Below are 15,913 nucleotides of genomic sequence, written 5' to 3' on the forward strand. Positions count from 1 at the left end.
GATTACATTAATCAGTGACTAATGCCTGCCCATGACGTCACAATGAACGCGGCAGCTGGTTCGGAACCTTACACCACGGCTTGTGAAAAACATGATTATGAGCAAACAGTGCATAATTATCGTGATAACATTCATAAATAACGTTCTTTCCGAGCCGTAGTGCAAAGTCGGCTGCCATTTTCATTGTGACGTCATGAGTGGGCAAGTCACTGATTAATGTAAGTACTAGTACCTGGTGGGAAGAATCAAAAGCTGGAGGTATGATATTTGGATGATTCGAAGTTCAATAACATCCGAAGTGTGAATATTTCGAGAACATTTATTTCTACGCTATTTAACAATGGTATTATGGTTTATGTAATTTCAGGAAATTGATGTCTTATGCACTTAAAGTCATATCAGACTGATATATATATTCACAAAACAGTACAGTTGTATGTAAGTCAACAGTGACTCAATGTTCTCCTTGTCTTTATTCTTTTTTCGATAACCAGTAAAAGTGAAGGCATTTGCAGCAAGGCATTTGCCGATATACTATCAATAAAATTGCCATCGTGGCGGTGCTAATACCATTACTAAATGATTTTCCCTTCATTTCACACCGCTTCACTTGACCATTCTAGGTTAAGTGGCATGTACATTTTCTATGATTTAAAAAAAATGTATGATCCTTACTTTTGTTTTATGGCTTGACGAAGGCTTTGCGGGGGGTTCCATTCATAAAGTAGTTTAGGTGTGAGCATGCAAATCCCGGTTTAAACAGGGATACAGAAACATACCCTGTGTGCTGCACCCGGTTAAAACCGGCATAGAGTATCCCCCAGAACAAAACAGTTTTGCGTGCGTGTAGCGCTCGAAGTCCGGGAGTTAGGGGAGTTAGGGCCGCCGTTTTTAAGTTTAACAGTATACGTAAGACGACAATTAACTACGTCACAGTGCATGAACATGGGAATGCGTTACCCAAGGAAACTATTACTCTATCAACTGGATAGATATTGGAAACGGCCAGACGTTTCAGGCACCATTGACTACCCTTTGTCAGTGACTAAACTGGAAAGAGTTCTAACAGGGATCGACTGTAATGATCATCGAATAGTTTTCATGTTGTTGGTTAATTTAGAAAATTTACAGAAAGTTCCAGATGAGGGCAAGAATCACCACCAGCACCACGAGGACCTTGAGAATCCGGGAGATCCTTGCTTCATCGTCATCAGGTGTGGCGCGCGTCTTGGTTGCGTACTTGACGCGGTACATCTGCGTCTGGATCGCCTCCTTGGCGCCCTTCCAAGCGCCAGGTCCCATCAGGCGGTACTGGTACGGCGTGCACGGGCCGAAGTAGACCTCGAAGGCGAGGAGAGGGTCGGAGAAGAAGAGTCGCTTTATGTCGGGCTTGACTCCGATCTCCTCAGCGACGTCGTCCATGATGGTGATGTAGTCCACCTGGACGGTCTGTCGTGGGGACTGGTAGTACCGTTTGGAGATGTCGATCTTCTTCTGCCTGATGTTGTCGAACATCGCGCCTTGGGACGGGAGCTTGGTGGTCCCCTTGAAGACCCTGGTGGCCCAACGACACATGATCTCAGAGATCGGCATGATCGCTCCCAGAGGTTGAATAAGACCAATGACACTGAGAGTGGGAGGATTCAGCTTGGGAGGGAAGACGTACTTATAAAGGGAGACTTGGTTGCCATCCGCTTTCAAGACGGACTCGTCAATGTAGGCGAAGTCGAAGCGGTACCCTGTGCAAAAGACGACGGCGTCGATGTCATCTTCGACCGTGTCGTCCTCGAAGACGACGCCGGTCTTGGTGAACCGCTTGATGTTGGGCTTAACGATGATGGAGCCTGTGATGATGCGGTTTGGCAACTCGTCGTTGACGGTAGGGTGTTGTCCGAAGACGGGGTGCTTCGGCTTGAGACCGTAGACGGAGTGGTCGAAGCGCTGGTTGAGCACCTGACGTGCGAACCGTTCTTTGTACCATAGCGGCAGGGCGTCGGTCCAGCGGCGAGTGGCCCAGATGTCAGCGGGAAGGCCTCGAGACGAGACCCGGTTGGCCACCCAGCTTCCCCTTCTGGTGCTCAGGAAAAGCTGTGAATGGAAACTAAGTATCTAAATCTTTAAACAACAGATGTTCATGAAAAGCTCACTGATCACCTTCGCCTGAAGTTTTTGTTTTCGGTTTTGTTATGGTGGAGTGGCTGTGGATGCATGTGTGTTTGATGTAGATAGCGTATTGTTAAGTAAAGAAGCTGTAGATGGGTGTTCATGATATTTAGTAGGTGAGTAGTGGCTTTCTATGGTACTGTAGCGGAACTAGTACACATGCATGTATGGTCTAGGACTGTTATAGAACAGAGCCTTTGTTCTATCAGTTATAGACGTTTTAATGTACAATGCATCGAGATTTTAAAGAAGATGTATAGTTTAAGACACCAAGCATTCGTCCATGGCCTGCACACATTCTTATGAAATAAGATTGAGGCCTACATTGAAGTTCCCAGTCAGCCGGAGAATTAGTCCTGCTTGTATGGTCACTCAATACTTCGTTGGTCCCAACACACTGCAAATTAATTAGTCAGACTGACATACCTGCTTAGCATGACGGCTAAGTTCCACGGAGATGTCCCCACCGGAGTTACCGATCCCGATGACGATAACTCGCTTGTTCTCATAGCCCTTGAAGTCCTTGTAGTCGTGGCTGTTGAAGGAAACGAGATGTGCCTTTAGCATGAGGCGTTAAGTTGAGTCTGATCGGTTATTTTCAGAAACGCATGTAGTCATAACCAAATAATTTTAAGGGCAGGTCCGCCAGGTTGCTAGGTTAAACAGTGATTTCGAAAAAGCGTTCGATAAGAACAAAATATTTGTTGAGGATATATTTACAACTTTGAGTATGAAGCATTAATTCGTTCTCAAGAGATTCCTTCGGGTTAGTCCTCGTTTACATGATCTCTTGCTGGCGGGGATAGCTTGGCCCTTTTAATGATCCGGTAACTGTCTATGGTCACATTTGCACCGGCACCTGCATGCAGGGGATGTAGTCCCGGTCGGGCCCCGGAAGCCACAAATTTGTCCCGGTGGATAGGGGGGTGCTTCTCGGTGTTCCCACGATTAGCCCACGGCGTCTATTTGTTAGCGGGTCCCTGGTTGATTTTAAGTCCGAGTTAAAATCACCCCGGGGCCCCGAGTTAGAATCACCCCGAGGCCCCGATTTAAAATCACCCCGGGGCCCCGAGTTAAAATCACCCCGAGGCCCCGAGTTAAAATCACCCCGAGGCCCCGAGTTAAAATCACCCCGAGGCCCCGGGTTGAAACCAGCCCGGGGCCCGGCGAAAATATAGCCCGTGTGCCGCAGGGTGTTCCACGGGGCCACGAATTCGAAGGGGTCACGCCCGAAAGTGCAAAACAACAGCCTACAAACTACCCGTCGGAGACACTTTTTTTCTTATTGTGACCATACCTGTGGGTAGTCTCCCCCTGGAAGTCATCGATCCCTTCAAAGCTGTCCCTGGGGTAGTGTGGGTACGCATGGTGCCCTGTACACACCATCACGGCATCGTACACTTCTGTTGTGGTCTCATTCTTCTCCTGAAAGAACATGTTCCGGAATACCTGGTGCCCTGTAGCATTTCCTCTCAAACGTAACATATTCGACCTGACATGTCACATGGCAGCTAGGTCCATTTTAAATCCCCAAATATAAATAAATACAAGTATAAGTTTAGATATAGATATAAACATAACTATAACTATAACTATAACTATAACTATAACTATCGATATAGATATAGATATGAATATGAGTATGAATATGAATATGAATATAGATATAGATATAGATATAAATATAAATATAAGGTGTATAGTCCAATATTACCTCATCAGTGTAGGTGATGTCCCACTGGCCGGTTTCTGCAAAGTCATTTCTTGGTTTTACATGATCCACGCGGTGCCGGAATCTGACAAAAAGTATGTAAAAAAAACTGTCACAAATAACGATCCTAAAGTGCCTTACTGGCTTTCCTGTATGTCTCTATGTTACATGTATATAGACTGCAACGTAAATCACTATGATACGTTCAATGACATCTTATTTGAAGATGTATGTTATGTTTTGTCGTTGCGTTTATCTTAGTTTCTAGCTGTGTACGTATAGCATTTAATTACGCTAGTTGGTAAATAAAGTTGGAATATTGCTACGTGTCGACAAGTTTGTATCTAGCTGTGAGTTTATCTTTTATTCTATCCGCCCACCACTGCTGAGAAAAGGAACAAAGGTCTAAACAAATGAAATAAAAAATAAAAAAATTGCTGAGAGTCGTCAATATCTGGGGGTTGACCTTTTAAACAGCGCGTTTCATTGGTATCTTGGGCAAGGATCTTGTTCAAACACGCGGTCCTGTTGCCGTGTTGCCTGTTATGAACGCAAAAACTGAATAGACTAATCTTGACTGTCCATCACAATTAGCACTTGAACCAATGACAGCACGGCAGTTATCAGTTCGACCAATGAGGGATTGGCTGAATGTGAAAGGTATCCGTCAAAGATTTGAATTTTTGTGTTTTTATTTTGCATTTCTACTTTTGGACAGTGGTAGGCGGGGATTTGGGATTGGTCTATCGTCCTCAGCCGGGTATAATTTGAATTATATTCTTTACTCATATCAAACAAGCAGATACATCAATTTTCAAACTGATTTATTTCATACAGATAGACAGTGCCATCTTGTTGCTGACCCTTCTATTGGTGATTGGTGCGTACTTTAGAGGATGTTTTAAAAATAAGGCTACTATTAGGTGCATTCCGATTTGAACCCAAACGACTATTTGCACTTGAGTAACATATTAACTACAAAGGCTGCAATTTTTCTACTATGGGCTAGGGGACACTTCAGGTCGACCAAACAGGTGACCATTGCCCCCCATTTTCTTACCAAGGTCATTTGACCTACTTCCGGGCCCCCACAAGATTTGCCAAGCCAGAGATACCACGCAATCACACGATAGAAGCTCAAGTGCTGACAAAATCCATCTATGGCAATAGCTCTCACTACGAGACTGTAGCTTGTGAATAGAATGTGATTTTTTATTTACAAAATCAGCAAAATAAGACCAGTTGTCTCACCTGATATGTTTCAGTAGGTCGAAGTTGTCGGCGTACATTTTGAAGTACTTGACGATGGATGAGTGGGGCATGAAGTTGGGGTACTCCTTGGGGATGGGAAAGTCGCTGTAACACATCATCTCCTTGCTAGTGTTGATGACCGTGGAGCGGTAGACGCTGGCAAAGCCGGGCAGAGCTTCTTCCTTGAAGTTCCAGAGTCCGCCGATGTCGGTTCCCTTCTCGAAGCAGACGGGCTGCAGCCCCTCGTCCAGGCAGCACTTGATGGCCGCCAGCCCGCTCGCACCCCCGCCGATCACCGCTACTTTCTTCGCCATTTCTGACAAGTTAAACTCAATTCTAGACGTAAAGAGTTGGATGGTATGTCGCAAAGACGATTGCTCACTTGACAACAATGAGACTGCTAAAGTCACGGGTCAGTAGATTACCTAACATCGTCATTGGTTAAGGTCCAAAGTTAGGGATAATTGACCTTTGGTGCACCTTTGCTCCATGGCGCGAAATACGAATGTTTAAGCTGTTTGTTTGTATTTTGTTTGTATCGCATACCCGTACACGGTAAACTTCCTCATGTAAGACACTAGGTTTGTACTGATCAGATTTATATGATTGATATGATCCACTCACACCGAGAAGGACCCCTACTCTTTAATTTTCGGTAAGTGTGATGGGTTCTGCGACGGGACCTCCATTTAACGTCATATCCAAGGGACGTCCCTAACCGAAGCAAGGTACTCACTTCTACCAGAGTGAAGTGCATGAGAAAAGTCGTGTTAAGTGCCTTTCGCATAACGTCAACGTCAACGGGGCATATCAGGGGATTGGAACCCAAGACCTCTGGGTTCTGGGCCACCCTGCCAATACGCCACCGTGGCGCCACATGTACACGAATAATAAGTACAGTGTCTGTCTTTAGGTATGATATTATATTACAAGTAGGCATGTCTGACTGAGGTATATTGTTGAAACAGTGAGGGGTAAAGCTGTAAGTTGATATCAATAATAATAAACAAAGGCATTGTTTTCTCACAGTCTTTATTCATTTTCCCGTTGGTCGATAAAAGTAAAAGCCATTGCCAATCACAGTAAAACGTTTCGTTTATTGTCGGTGTTGAAACCACAAATACACATCAAATACTATTGTACGATCACCAAGTTTTACACGTATTAAGCTAATGTTTGTATTCATATTGAGACTTTATGCTCTTTGTTATCTCCTTTGTTAATTACTCTCATCTATCTAGGTTAATTGTATTAAGTTGTAAACATCGCTGTCAAGTCAGCCAATGTGGGCTGGGCAAAGCCATATTTTGTATTTTACAATGATAAAGTATCCATTCAATAATTCATATTGCACTGGAATGTCCATGTTCACAAGGGTAAGTGCCGATAGTGGCCATGTTTAGGAGGCCGTTTCTCCCCATGTAAGTAATTGTGAATGAAATGCTTCTTGTATTTTTTCTTCTGCTCGAAATTATAATTTGCAATACGGAGCACCCATATGACATTTCTACCAAGTCAGGCACTTGATGACAGCAGTAGGAATATGATGATTTGGAAGTTTGAGAGAACACTACCCTGGGAGTCCAGACACCGTTTATCGGCGCGCCACCGAGCACCGCACGCGCGACTAAGCTTTCCCGGCCCACCCTCCCGCTGCCCCCGAAGACCGACCCCGCCCCATTCTCCGCTGTAAACCCAAGCTCTGCTAGCCGAATACAGAGATTGGGTTTACAGTGGAGAGTGGGGCGGGGTCGGTCTTCGGGGGCAGCCGGAGGGTGGGCCGGGAAAGCTTAGGCGCGCGTGCGGTGCTCGGTGGCGCGCCGATATACGGTGTCTGGACTCCCAGGGTAAGAGAACCCATGTTCGGAAAACAGCTACTTTGCTAGTTTGTAACAACGTCAAAGTGACAACTGCGTACCTTACAGTCAATGGAAATTCTGAAAAGCTTACAAGAGTTAAAAAATGATCAACGTAGTGCTTGTCAAATTTTCTCCGTGTACTCTGAGTCTAACGCAGATGATCTAGAACTTGAGCTTCCAGGCCAAAATCAGAATAGGCATCAGCAACATCAGAACCATAAAGATCCCCATCATCCTTGATTCACTTTGGTCTGGGGTGGGACGCGTCTTGGTTGCGTACTTGACGCGGTACATCTGCGTCTGGATCGCCTCCTTGGCGCCCTCCCACCTACCAGGTCCCGTCAGGCGGTACTGGTACGGCGTGCACGGGCCGAAGTAGCACTCCAGGGCCAAACGAGGGTCGGAGAAGAAGAGTCGCTTCCAGTCAGGCTTGACTCCGATCTCCTCGGCGACGTCGTCCATCATAGTGATGAAGTCCACCTGGACGGTCTGCCGCTGAGACTGGTAGTACCGTTCGGAGATGTTCAGCTTCTTCTTCCTGATGTTGTCGAACATCACGTCTTGGGTTGGGAGCTTGGTGGTCCCCTTAAAGACTCTGGTAGCCCAGCGAGACTGCATCTCCGAGATCGGCATGATCGCTCCAACTGGCTGAATGAGACCAATGATGCTGAGAGTAGGGGGGTCCAGGCTCGGAGGGAAGACGTACTTGTAGAGGTTGACGTGGTTGTTCTCAACTTTTAGCACAGACTTGTCGATGAAGGGAAAGTTGAAGCGGTAACCGGTAGCAAAGATGACGGCGTCGATGTCATCTTCGACCGTATCGTCCTCGAAGACGACCCCGGTCTTGGTGAAGCGCTTGATGTTGGGCTTGACGATGATGGAGCCCGTAATGATGCGGTTGGGTAGGTCGTCGTTAACGGTGGGGAACTGACCAAAGACGGCGTGATTGGGTTTCAAGCCGTACTCGGCGTGGTCAAAGCGTTGGTTGAGTGTCCGTCGAGCAATCCGTTCTTTCACCCACAGCGGTAGAGCGTCGACCCAGCGGCGGTTGGCCCAGATGTCGGTCGGGAGGCCGCGAGACGCAGCCCGGTTCATGATCCATCCTCCCCTTCTCGTACTTAAGAAGAGCTACCGAAGGAGGAATACGAAACGAAATATAACGCAAATTCCATCATCATGATGTTACAACCTCGAGTAGTGCCAAAAAGCTATGAATATAGAAATATGCATGATTTTGATTCATTTAATTAACAAGCTGTTCATTCGATTTGTTTGACGAATTTTGGGAAATATGTCTCTAAAATTTCATGTATGACTGTTTAGAGAGTCCATGCTTTGTTGTTATAGTTATTCTTTTCAGGAATAGAATGAAGACTTTTATTATACATTTTTGCCCCACTAGGCTAAGCACAGGTCACATGTTAATAGTCATAAACATATTCATGCGCATATAAAGGTCTACTCCACGTCTACAGTACTTACTCTCGCTTCTTGGTAATTGTATAAATGTAGGAGGCTGTGTGATTAGTTATGATAAACGGCATAGAAAGCTTCAGTGCCATACCTGCTTGGTGTGCCGACTTAGTTCCACGGCGACATCTCCGCCAGAGTTCCCGATGCCGATGGCGATTACTCGCTTGTTTTCGTAGCCCCGGAAGTCCTTGTAGTCGACGCTTGTGGGGAAAACGCAATACAAATAAATCAAAGAAAACAAATAAAACATTAGAGTTTAGGCTGATTGATTCGATCGTGCTTTTTCATTGAGAAACGCAGGGCGGCGCTCGTGTCACACAATCTACCCTTTTTGGACATGGACGACCCAGCATGAAGTGTGGTTTCCATGTTACTCAACTTGAAATATTGCGATCGCCTATTTAGCATAAAACACCAATATCATTGTAGTCCGTACTGCAATGTCATTACATTTGTAAATGTAAAAGTTTAGTCATTGTTGCTTTTAGAAGATCTTTGGATGAGATAAGGTCTTTTAGTTTGCTGCTCGCATAATGACCAACTTTGGAATATGGTGTTCTCTGTTGGATAGTAAATTTAAGAAAGTAGGTAGAGATAGTATTGAGTACCTGTGCATAGTCTTTCCCTGGAAGTCGTCAATCCCCGGGAAGCTGTCCCTGGGGTAGTGTGGGTACACATGGTGCCCTGTACACACCATCACGGCATCGTACACTTCCGTGGTACTCTCATTCTTTTCCTGAAAGAAAACAAATATTCATGAAGTTATAGATCATATTTTTCAGACCTTTACTCACTGTCGCCAAATTCACAAATATGTTTTGCTGTGGTGGTTGAAAAGACACACACACACACACACACACACACACACACACACACACACACACACACACACATACACACACATTGGAAACGGGGGCCCCGCTGTGTAGTTGACCGGCTGTTTTTTTTTTGCACTTTAGGGCGTGACCCCTACGAGGCCCCGTCCGACACCCTTCGGTCGCCGGGCTATTTTTGGACCCGGCCGGGATCCCGAAAGAATTCAACTCAGACTTAAATTGAACGCGGGACCCGGTAACAAAATGACAGTTTCACACATACACATACACATATACAAACACAGTCTCACACGTACACATAAGCATACACAAACACAGCCTCACACGTACACATACACATACACAAACACAGTCTCACACGTACACATACACATGCACACACACACAGTCTAACACACGCGCACGCGAGTTTTTCCGCCATTTTCTGCCAGAATACCATCATCTAACATTAATCTCCTTTCCTTACATGGGTAGGCGTACCTCATCCGTGTAGGCGATGTCCCACTGCCCGGTTTCTGCAAAGTCTTCCTTGGGTTTTACACTGTCCACACGGTGCCGGAATCTGTAGACACATGTTGTCATTATCTCTTGTTTGTATATACGTCAAATTGGCTGATTAGCACCTGCCCATAACCAACAGTCACTGTGAATACAATGGTTACACAGGCAGGGAAATCATTGTAAAGAAAATTTTCAAAGCAGAATAGAGAATATAATGCTTCAATATACTAGAATCGCAACGAAGATGCGATTGACAAAACACAACTTTGAAACAAAGCTTTCTGATGAATTTACTTACATACAACAAGAGAGGTAACAATTGCAAGCAAAACCACATTGTTTACTTTCACATGGCCTAGCCTTACAAACTATCGCTTACGAACTAACTTGGAGGAGAAGGGGAGGAAATGTGGCAAAAACACTACACTTCACTTTCGCGATGGTAAATATAAAAGGTCGTTTACGATTCCCTGCACGCATGCGCAGCGACGTGCATTGTGGGTAATATGTCAAAGGTGAAGTCCCCTGAGACGTAAACAAAACATGTATGGGCATTATTATGAAAATCGAGACAATGGTCGAGACAAGAACTGTTTACAAGCCGCTGGCACGGGGACCTTACCTTTGACCTTGTTTGTACGTACTCTGAACTATGAACGACCTTATTGTGGTACAAAACCTCACCGGATGTACTTCAGAAGTCCAAAGTTGTCCGCGTACAGCCGGAAGTACTTGATGACCAAGGAGTGAGGCATGTAGTTGGGGTACTCCTTGGGGATGGGGAAGTCGCTAAAGCATATCATCTCCTTGCTGTTTATGGTCACGGTGGAACGAAAAACGCTCCCGAATCCAGGCAGGGCTTCTTCTTTGAAGTTCCAGAGTCCGCCGATGTCGGTTCCCTTCTCGAAGCAGACGGGCTGCAGTCCCTCGTCCAGGCAGCACTTGATGGCCGCCAGCCCGCTCGCACCCGAGCCGATCACCGCTACTTTCTTCGCCATTTCAATTCACAGTTAAGTTTCGAGGAATTCTTGACGTTAACACTACAAAATAGCAAGACAGGTGTTGGCATCATAACACATTCCATAAAGCTACAATCTTTGTTATTACGAATTGCAAACTTACATACACAAAGGGAAACACAGTATGTGTTGTCTTAATTTTTCTATAAAAAAACTTAAAAAAGAAACCTTTAAAAAACCCGTCAAAAACATGTTCTTCAATTGGTGGGCAGTGTAGGTACACATTCGTTTCATTGTTGTAATCCTCATGCAAGCGGATCTCGTGTGGGAAAATTTGCGCCTTGAGAAGGTCAGAATTTGTCACGATTTTTTTTTCCTGCCGAAATTTGCTTATCACAAGCACATGTCTTCCCTTCACATTCAAAAACAAACTGACGTGATGTTTTATTACATTTGAAGCAATTAGAATTTCTACAAGTTAGACCACAATGTGAACGATGTTGATATTCAAAGTCACCGACTGTTTATATTTCTATCTCTTCGGAAACAGGATTTTAATAGAGAACCAGAGGGCGCAAAGTTGTGCTACTTCTTTCCGACCTCAAGAGCTACCTACCAACCAAAACTCGTAACCAGCGACACTAGATATCAAATGTATTTCCACTGCAGTGCCAAAGCAAGTCCACGCGGGCCCTAAATCTATCATGTTTACGTCCTCACAAAACCTTCCCACATACCAAATATCAAGACAAATCCCCCAGGCGTTCTTGAGTTATCGTGTTGACTGAGGGACAGACATCGTGACAGACACACACACAAACGCTGCCGAAAACATAACCTTCTTGGCGAAGGTAATACTAGTAAATCTTCTGAAAAGATTGCGTACGTACCTCGGGCGTTACGGTGTTTCCTGTAGAACGTTGTCTAGCGTCCGTGTTCGGTGATCGTTAGTGCCTAGAAAAATAGGACTACGTGCAATAGGCGTGGCACGCACTGTCAAAGTCTACCTGTTCTGTGTTTACATACACCCGTTTGACGTTGGCCATGACTCGGCATGAGGGCGATATGTTAAAGTTGAAGGACGTCCTTCAGACTGAAGCCCACCATTCACAGGCCCCTAGACTTTCAATGGTAAACATATAAGGAAAAGGCTGTCAAAAGTCATCTACCTGAAGTTTAGATCATGGAAAACTCACATTGGCAGCATAGTCTGACCTCTAAAGTGTCAATCTAATGAGTTTCGCCGATTTTCCACCGGCGCAAACCAGCCACAACCCTTACCTATCAATTCCAGCTCAAAAACGCCAACATTTAAAACAAAGAGGCCTCCTGCAGATACTTTTAACAAGGCTACACAAGGCTATTTGTATGATGGACCCTCTGCGCATGACTGTAATCGTGACCTTTGGCCTATAAACAGTACTTGTCCATGGATCTAGGCCATGCTTTATACTTGTCCAAATCGAGTGGTTTATCGTACCATCTTCACGGATCTTGCGGATTATTTGTTGTTTTTACCTTTGTCAAAAGTCATCAGTCGAGCATAGGAGGATATAGACACAGTGTTAGTATACGCTCCGCCGCAAGGTGGCGTGCTGCGGGAGAGGTGTTGACATAATCATGTACTTATCGGTTTACCGTAGATTATCGGTAAATCGGATTAGCGTTAATTACTTGATTAACTATTCATTAAAAATGTAGTCGTCCTGATAAATATTTATCCTCCGGGCATGTCCAGGCGTGTATGGTGTAGACTTGAACATTTAACACATTTATTTAGTTAGTATTAGTAAAACATGCAAAAGACTAGCCTCCATAACCCCCGTAACCATTTTGCCGGCCCGTAAAATGGTTACGGGGGTGGCTGATGATTACGGGCTGGCTGCAAAAGGTGTATTATTTAGCCCCCCAAAAGGCCGGTTCAGAGCCTGCTATGGAGGCTAGCAAAAGACGAAGTTAGTGAAAATGTTGTGCTAGCGATTTTTTGTACGAGTAACACGATACTTTTGCAGTCTACTAGTGATTTAATGAGCTAGCATGCATTAAATCCCTTATTAGTGATTTAATGAGCTAGCATGTATCTAACTAATAAAATCACTACTAAGTGTTTTAATGAGTTAAAGGCATGCTAGCTCATTAAATCACTAGTAAGGGATTCAAAGATTCTCTTATTAGTGATTTAATGAGTTAAAGGCATGCAAGCTCATTAAATCACTAGTAAGGGATTTAGATAATCTCTTACTAGTGATTTTATGAGTTAGAGGCATGCTAGCTCATCAAAACACTAGTAAGGGATTTAAAATGTTCTTACTAGTGATTCAATGAGTTGGGATGCACTGCCAATTGTAAACACAGGTACATGTGGTTAACACGTGAATTGACTGAAATACTTTTCTGAACTAAATAAATGTGTTAAATAGCTAGAGCTACTACAAGGACTTCCGCGGCTACGAGGACAAGCGAGTTGTCACCATCGGGATCGGGAACTCCGGCGGGGATGTCGCCGTGGAACTCAGCCGACACACCAAGCAGGTATGTCACTTTGATTTGATATCTAACAATGCATGTATTTGTCCGGGGATAATAGATGATAACAAACATATCTCTTTATGATTTTGGATGCAGATCTTTAGTAGAACCTTTACCAAACAAAATAAACAAGTACGTAAAGAAATATCGAAGATAATAAGCACCCAATTAACATGTTATTATTCAAAATAAATCACACTAACGTCATAACCGGCTAGCTGACCATAACAACTTCAGTGCAGGCTCGAATTTTTGAGACTTGAGTGTTTCGGATGATAATTTGGAAACCGGAAAAAATCTCAAAATAGATATCGAAAAGTTACCTTCCCTGATATCCCATTCATACTAACTGATGAAATAAAGTTCCTATTGCTAACAAAGAAGCTAAGTTTTTTGGCAAAACTTCAGGAGCGAGCCTAAAAGTGTAGTATGCGTCTGAATGCAAATAATTCGAACTCTTCCACAAATATTTCTGTAATGTTTCCTCACATAAACATAATTTGCTTGCTTAACTTTACGCGTACAGCGATTAGCATCGTCAATTGTTTTCCACAACAAATGCATTGTTTCCAATTGGTTTGGAAAACCTTTATCAATTGCCTAAATTATGTTTCGTTGCTGTGGGATGTTAACCTTAGTGTTTAAAATAATTTCTTTCATCAACAGGACAATCTTACATCTAGAATTATGTTAACTTTTTGCGGTTATACTTAAGTGTCAATAGTCAAGACTTGGCTGTTTTTATGAAATGTGCTGTAGGTTACCCTTTGCTTGGCAATTTTTAATCTTATGTAAAGCGAAACTTTTCTTTATTTCTACGTAATACACACCTCTTCATCACCAATTAGGTCAATTAATGTATGTATCAGATTATGATTTGTATCAAAAATTTTATCAATGTGTATCAAGACGTTTTACGTCAAGCTTGTAAGTGATACGTAATTCAGCCTCGCTGGGGCTGCGATGTATTGACGAAATAAACCATTCATCATCACCATCATTATCAAAATCTATTATACTGCTACGTTTGATTCAAACTACACTACACTACACCACACCTGAACAGAAACAGCTGCTAATAATCCGCCGAAAGGCGGGCTGAGCAGTATCGAAGATGATCGAAGATGAAACGTAATCTGCAAAATATCACAAGAAACAACAACACCCACCCCTGTAACCAAGTGGGCAACGCATCCACCCACATACACAGCTTGAAAAAAAGGCCCTCAGAAAAGTTGAGTGCTCTGAGAAAACGTAGGTCCGATCTTGAAAATGAAGTTTGTAGCGTGTGTGTGAATCGTTGTTCAGCAATATTCACCCTTATCAACCTAATTCTTTTATTTCTTTGACCCATATATTGACCTGGAATTTCGGCAATTGTCCCATAGGAACCAATACTTGCGGCATCAGTCCCATCATGCATGAAGGGGAACTATTCAGTCCCTGTGTTATAAATGGTTCATTTTTGTGTTCTTCTGTGATTAATTTTTACAAATTTGATTTTGTAGTCATCAAGATGTGCTCTTTTAGAATATAGCTTTCTCCTCTGGAGGTGAGCATCCCTTTTAACAATTTTAATCTTACATCATGGCCAAACGAACGACATCAGTTGAGGAGAGGATACCAGTGTTAGTATAGACTCGCCCGCAAGGTGGCGTGATGTAACCAACCGGATTAATGCTTAATGGAACCGCATGTAAGTTTGTGTGTACATGGTTTATGTAACTTGTACAACATGTAGTCATTTCTACTTAGGTACAACTGTACATTTTTTCCTCAAATAAGACGGCAAATTTCGTATAAAGTGAAAATGAAGCGTTTCATTAATCTCATTAATCTCGTCAAGTGGCATCATGTGGCGCAAGTGGTAGAGCGCGCGGCTGTCAAATAATGGGACCCGAGATCTAATCCCGGGTTGTGGCCAGTGACATGTCCGAACTTGCGCTCCGACGTGTATGTGCTCCTTGGGAAAGGCACTTAGCACGACTTTCCTCACTTCACTCAGGTGTAAATTAGTACCTAACTCATCTAGGATAGGACGTTAGATGAAGGCCCCGTGTTTGGGGAGAGCCACACACCACGCACGTAAAAGAACCCACCACACCTTTCGAAAAAGAGTGGGGGCATGTCCCGGTGTACGTGTGCGATGGTCAAAATCCCTCTGTCTGAAGTTGTCATTCATTTGATAGACTATACTTCGGGCTGCCTTTGCCATGAAGCTTAATCAGATCACTCTTCTATCTTTTCATATATTGCTTCTTCAATATGGCTCAAAATCATATTTTTAGTTAAACATAAAAAAATGACCTACTTCTGAGGACAGCCACGTGACACCAAAATAAGACCCCAAACTTCGCAAACATGCAATTGATAGCAAATATAATCATGTACATATGGTTTGAATTTGAAGAAAAATACACCATCTTCGTACTTACAGCGCTTCAAAGTTGGGCAGAAATTACGTTTTTGAAAAGCCTAAAACACTGTATTGCTCAAGCACTTCAACTTCATTTTCTGAAAAGTTTGAAGCTATCTTCCAAAAGCTGAAAAATAAATCTTTTAAGTCCCGTTTTTATTTTCCCTAATATTCAAGCATGTGCTCGTAATCTTGTCCGAAAGTAAGCCAATTTT

The 15,913-nt window shown here is 43.6% G+C and overlaps 2 protein-coding genes across 2 annotated transcripts; both read right to left on the reverse strand.

The window, feature by feature from the left end:
* Positions 1-899: 899 nt before the first annotated feature.
* LOC136441263 (flavin-containing monooxygenase 5-like) lies at positions 900-5,721 on the reverse strand. The gene is made up of 5 exons (XM_066437444.1): positions 5,126-5,721; positions 3,878-3,959; positions 3,461-3,588; positions 2,590-2,698; positions 900-2,088 (listed from the first exon to the last, which is right to left on the reverse strand). The coding sequence occupies exons 1-5, from the start codon at positions 5,437-5,439 to the stop codon at positions 1,126-1,128; spliced, it is 1,596 nt and encodes a 531-aa protein (XP_066293541.1). The 5' UTR covers positions 5,440-5,721; the 3' UTR covers positions 900-1,125.
* Positions 5,722-6,941: 1,220 nt separating this feature from the next.
* LOC136441264 (flavin-containing monooxygenase 5-like) lies at positions 6,942-12,177 on the reverse strand. The gene is made up of 6 exons (XM_066437445.1): positions 11,644-12,177; positions 10,479-10,834; positions 9,774-9,855; positions 9,066-9,193; positions 8,549-8,657; positions 6,942-8,112 (listed from the first exon to the last, which is right to left on the reverse strand). The coding sequence occupies exons 2-6, from the start codon at positions 10,790-10,792 to the stop codon at positions 7,147-7,149; spliced, it is 1,599 nt and encodes a 532-aa protein (XP_066293542.1). The 5' UTR covers positions 10,793-10,834; positions 11,644-12,177; the 3' UTR covers positions 6,942-7,146.
* Between the last annotated feature and the right edge of the window lie 3,736 nt (positions 12,178-15,913).

Source organism: Branchiostoma lanceolatum, chromosome 9 (genome assembly GCF_035083965.1).
Source record: "Branchiostoma lanceolatum isolate klBraLanc5 chromosome 9, klBraLanc5.hap2, whole genome shotgun sequence".
In the NCBI taxonomy this organism is placed as follows: Eukaryota; Metazoa; Chordata; class Leptocardii; order Amphioxiformes; family Branchiostomatidae; genus Branchiostoma; species Branchiostoma lanceolatum.

Coding starts and splice junctions, on each gene's coding strand:
- LOC136441264 (XM_066437445.1), bottom strand. CDS start 10,792: ATGGCGAAGAAAGTAGCGGTGATCGGCTCGGGTGCGAGCGGGCTGGCG. Junction 9,856..10,478: donor GGACTTCTGAAGTACATCCG/GTGAGGTTTTGT, acceptor ATGTGTCTACAG/ATTCCGGCACCGTGTGGACA. Junction 9,194..9,773: donor ACATCGCCTACACGGATGAG/GTACGCCTACCC, acceptor GTTTTCTTTCAG/GAAAAGAATGAGAGTACCAC.
- LOC136441263 (XM_066437444.1), bottom strand. CDS start 5,439: ATGGCGAAGAAAGTAGCGGTGATCGGCGGGGGTGCGAGCGGGCTGGCG. Junction 3,960..5,125: donor GACCTACTGAAACATATCAG/GTGAGACAACTG, acceptor ACTTTTTGTCAG/ATTCCGGCACCGCGTGGATC. Junction 2,089..2,589: donor TTAGCCGTCATGCTAAGCAG/GTATGTCAGTCT, acceptor TTCCATTCACAG/CTTTTCCTGAGCACCAGAAG.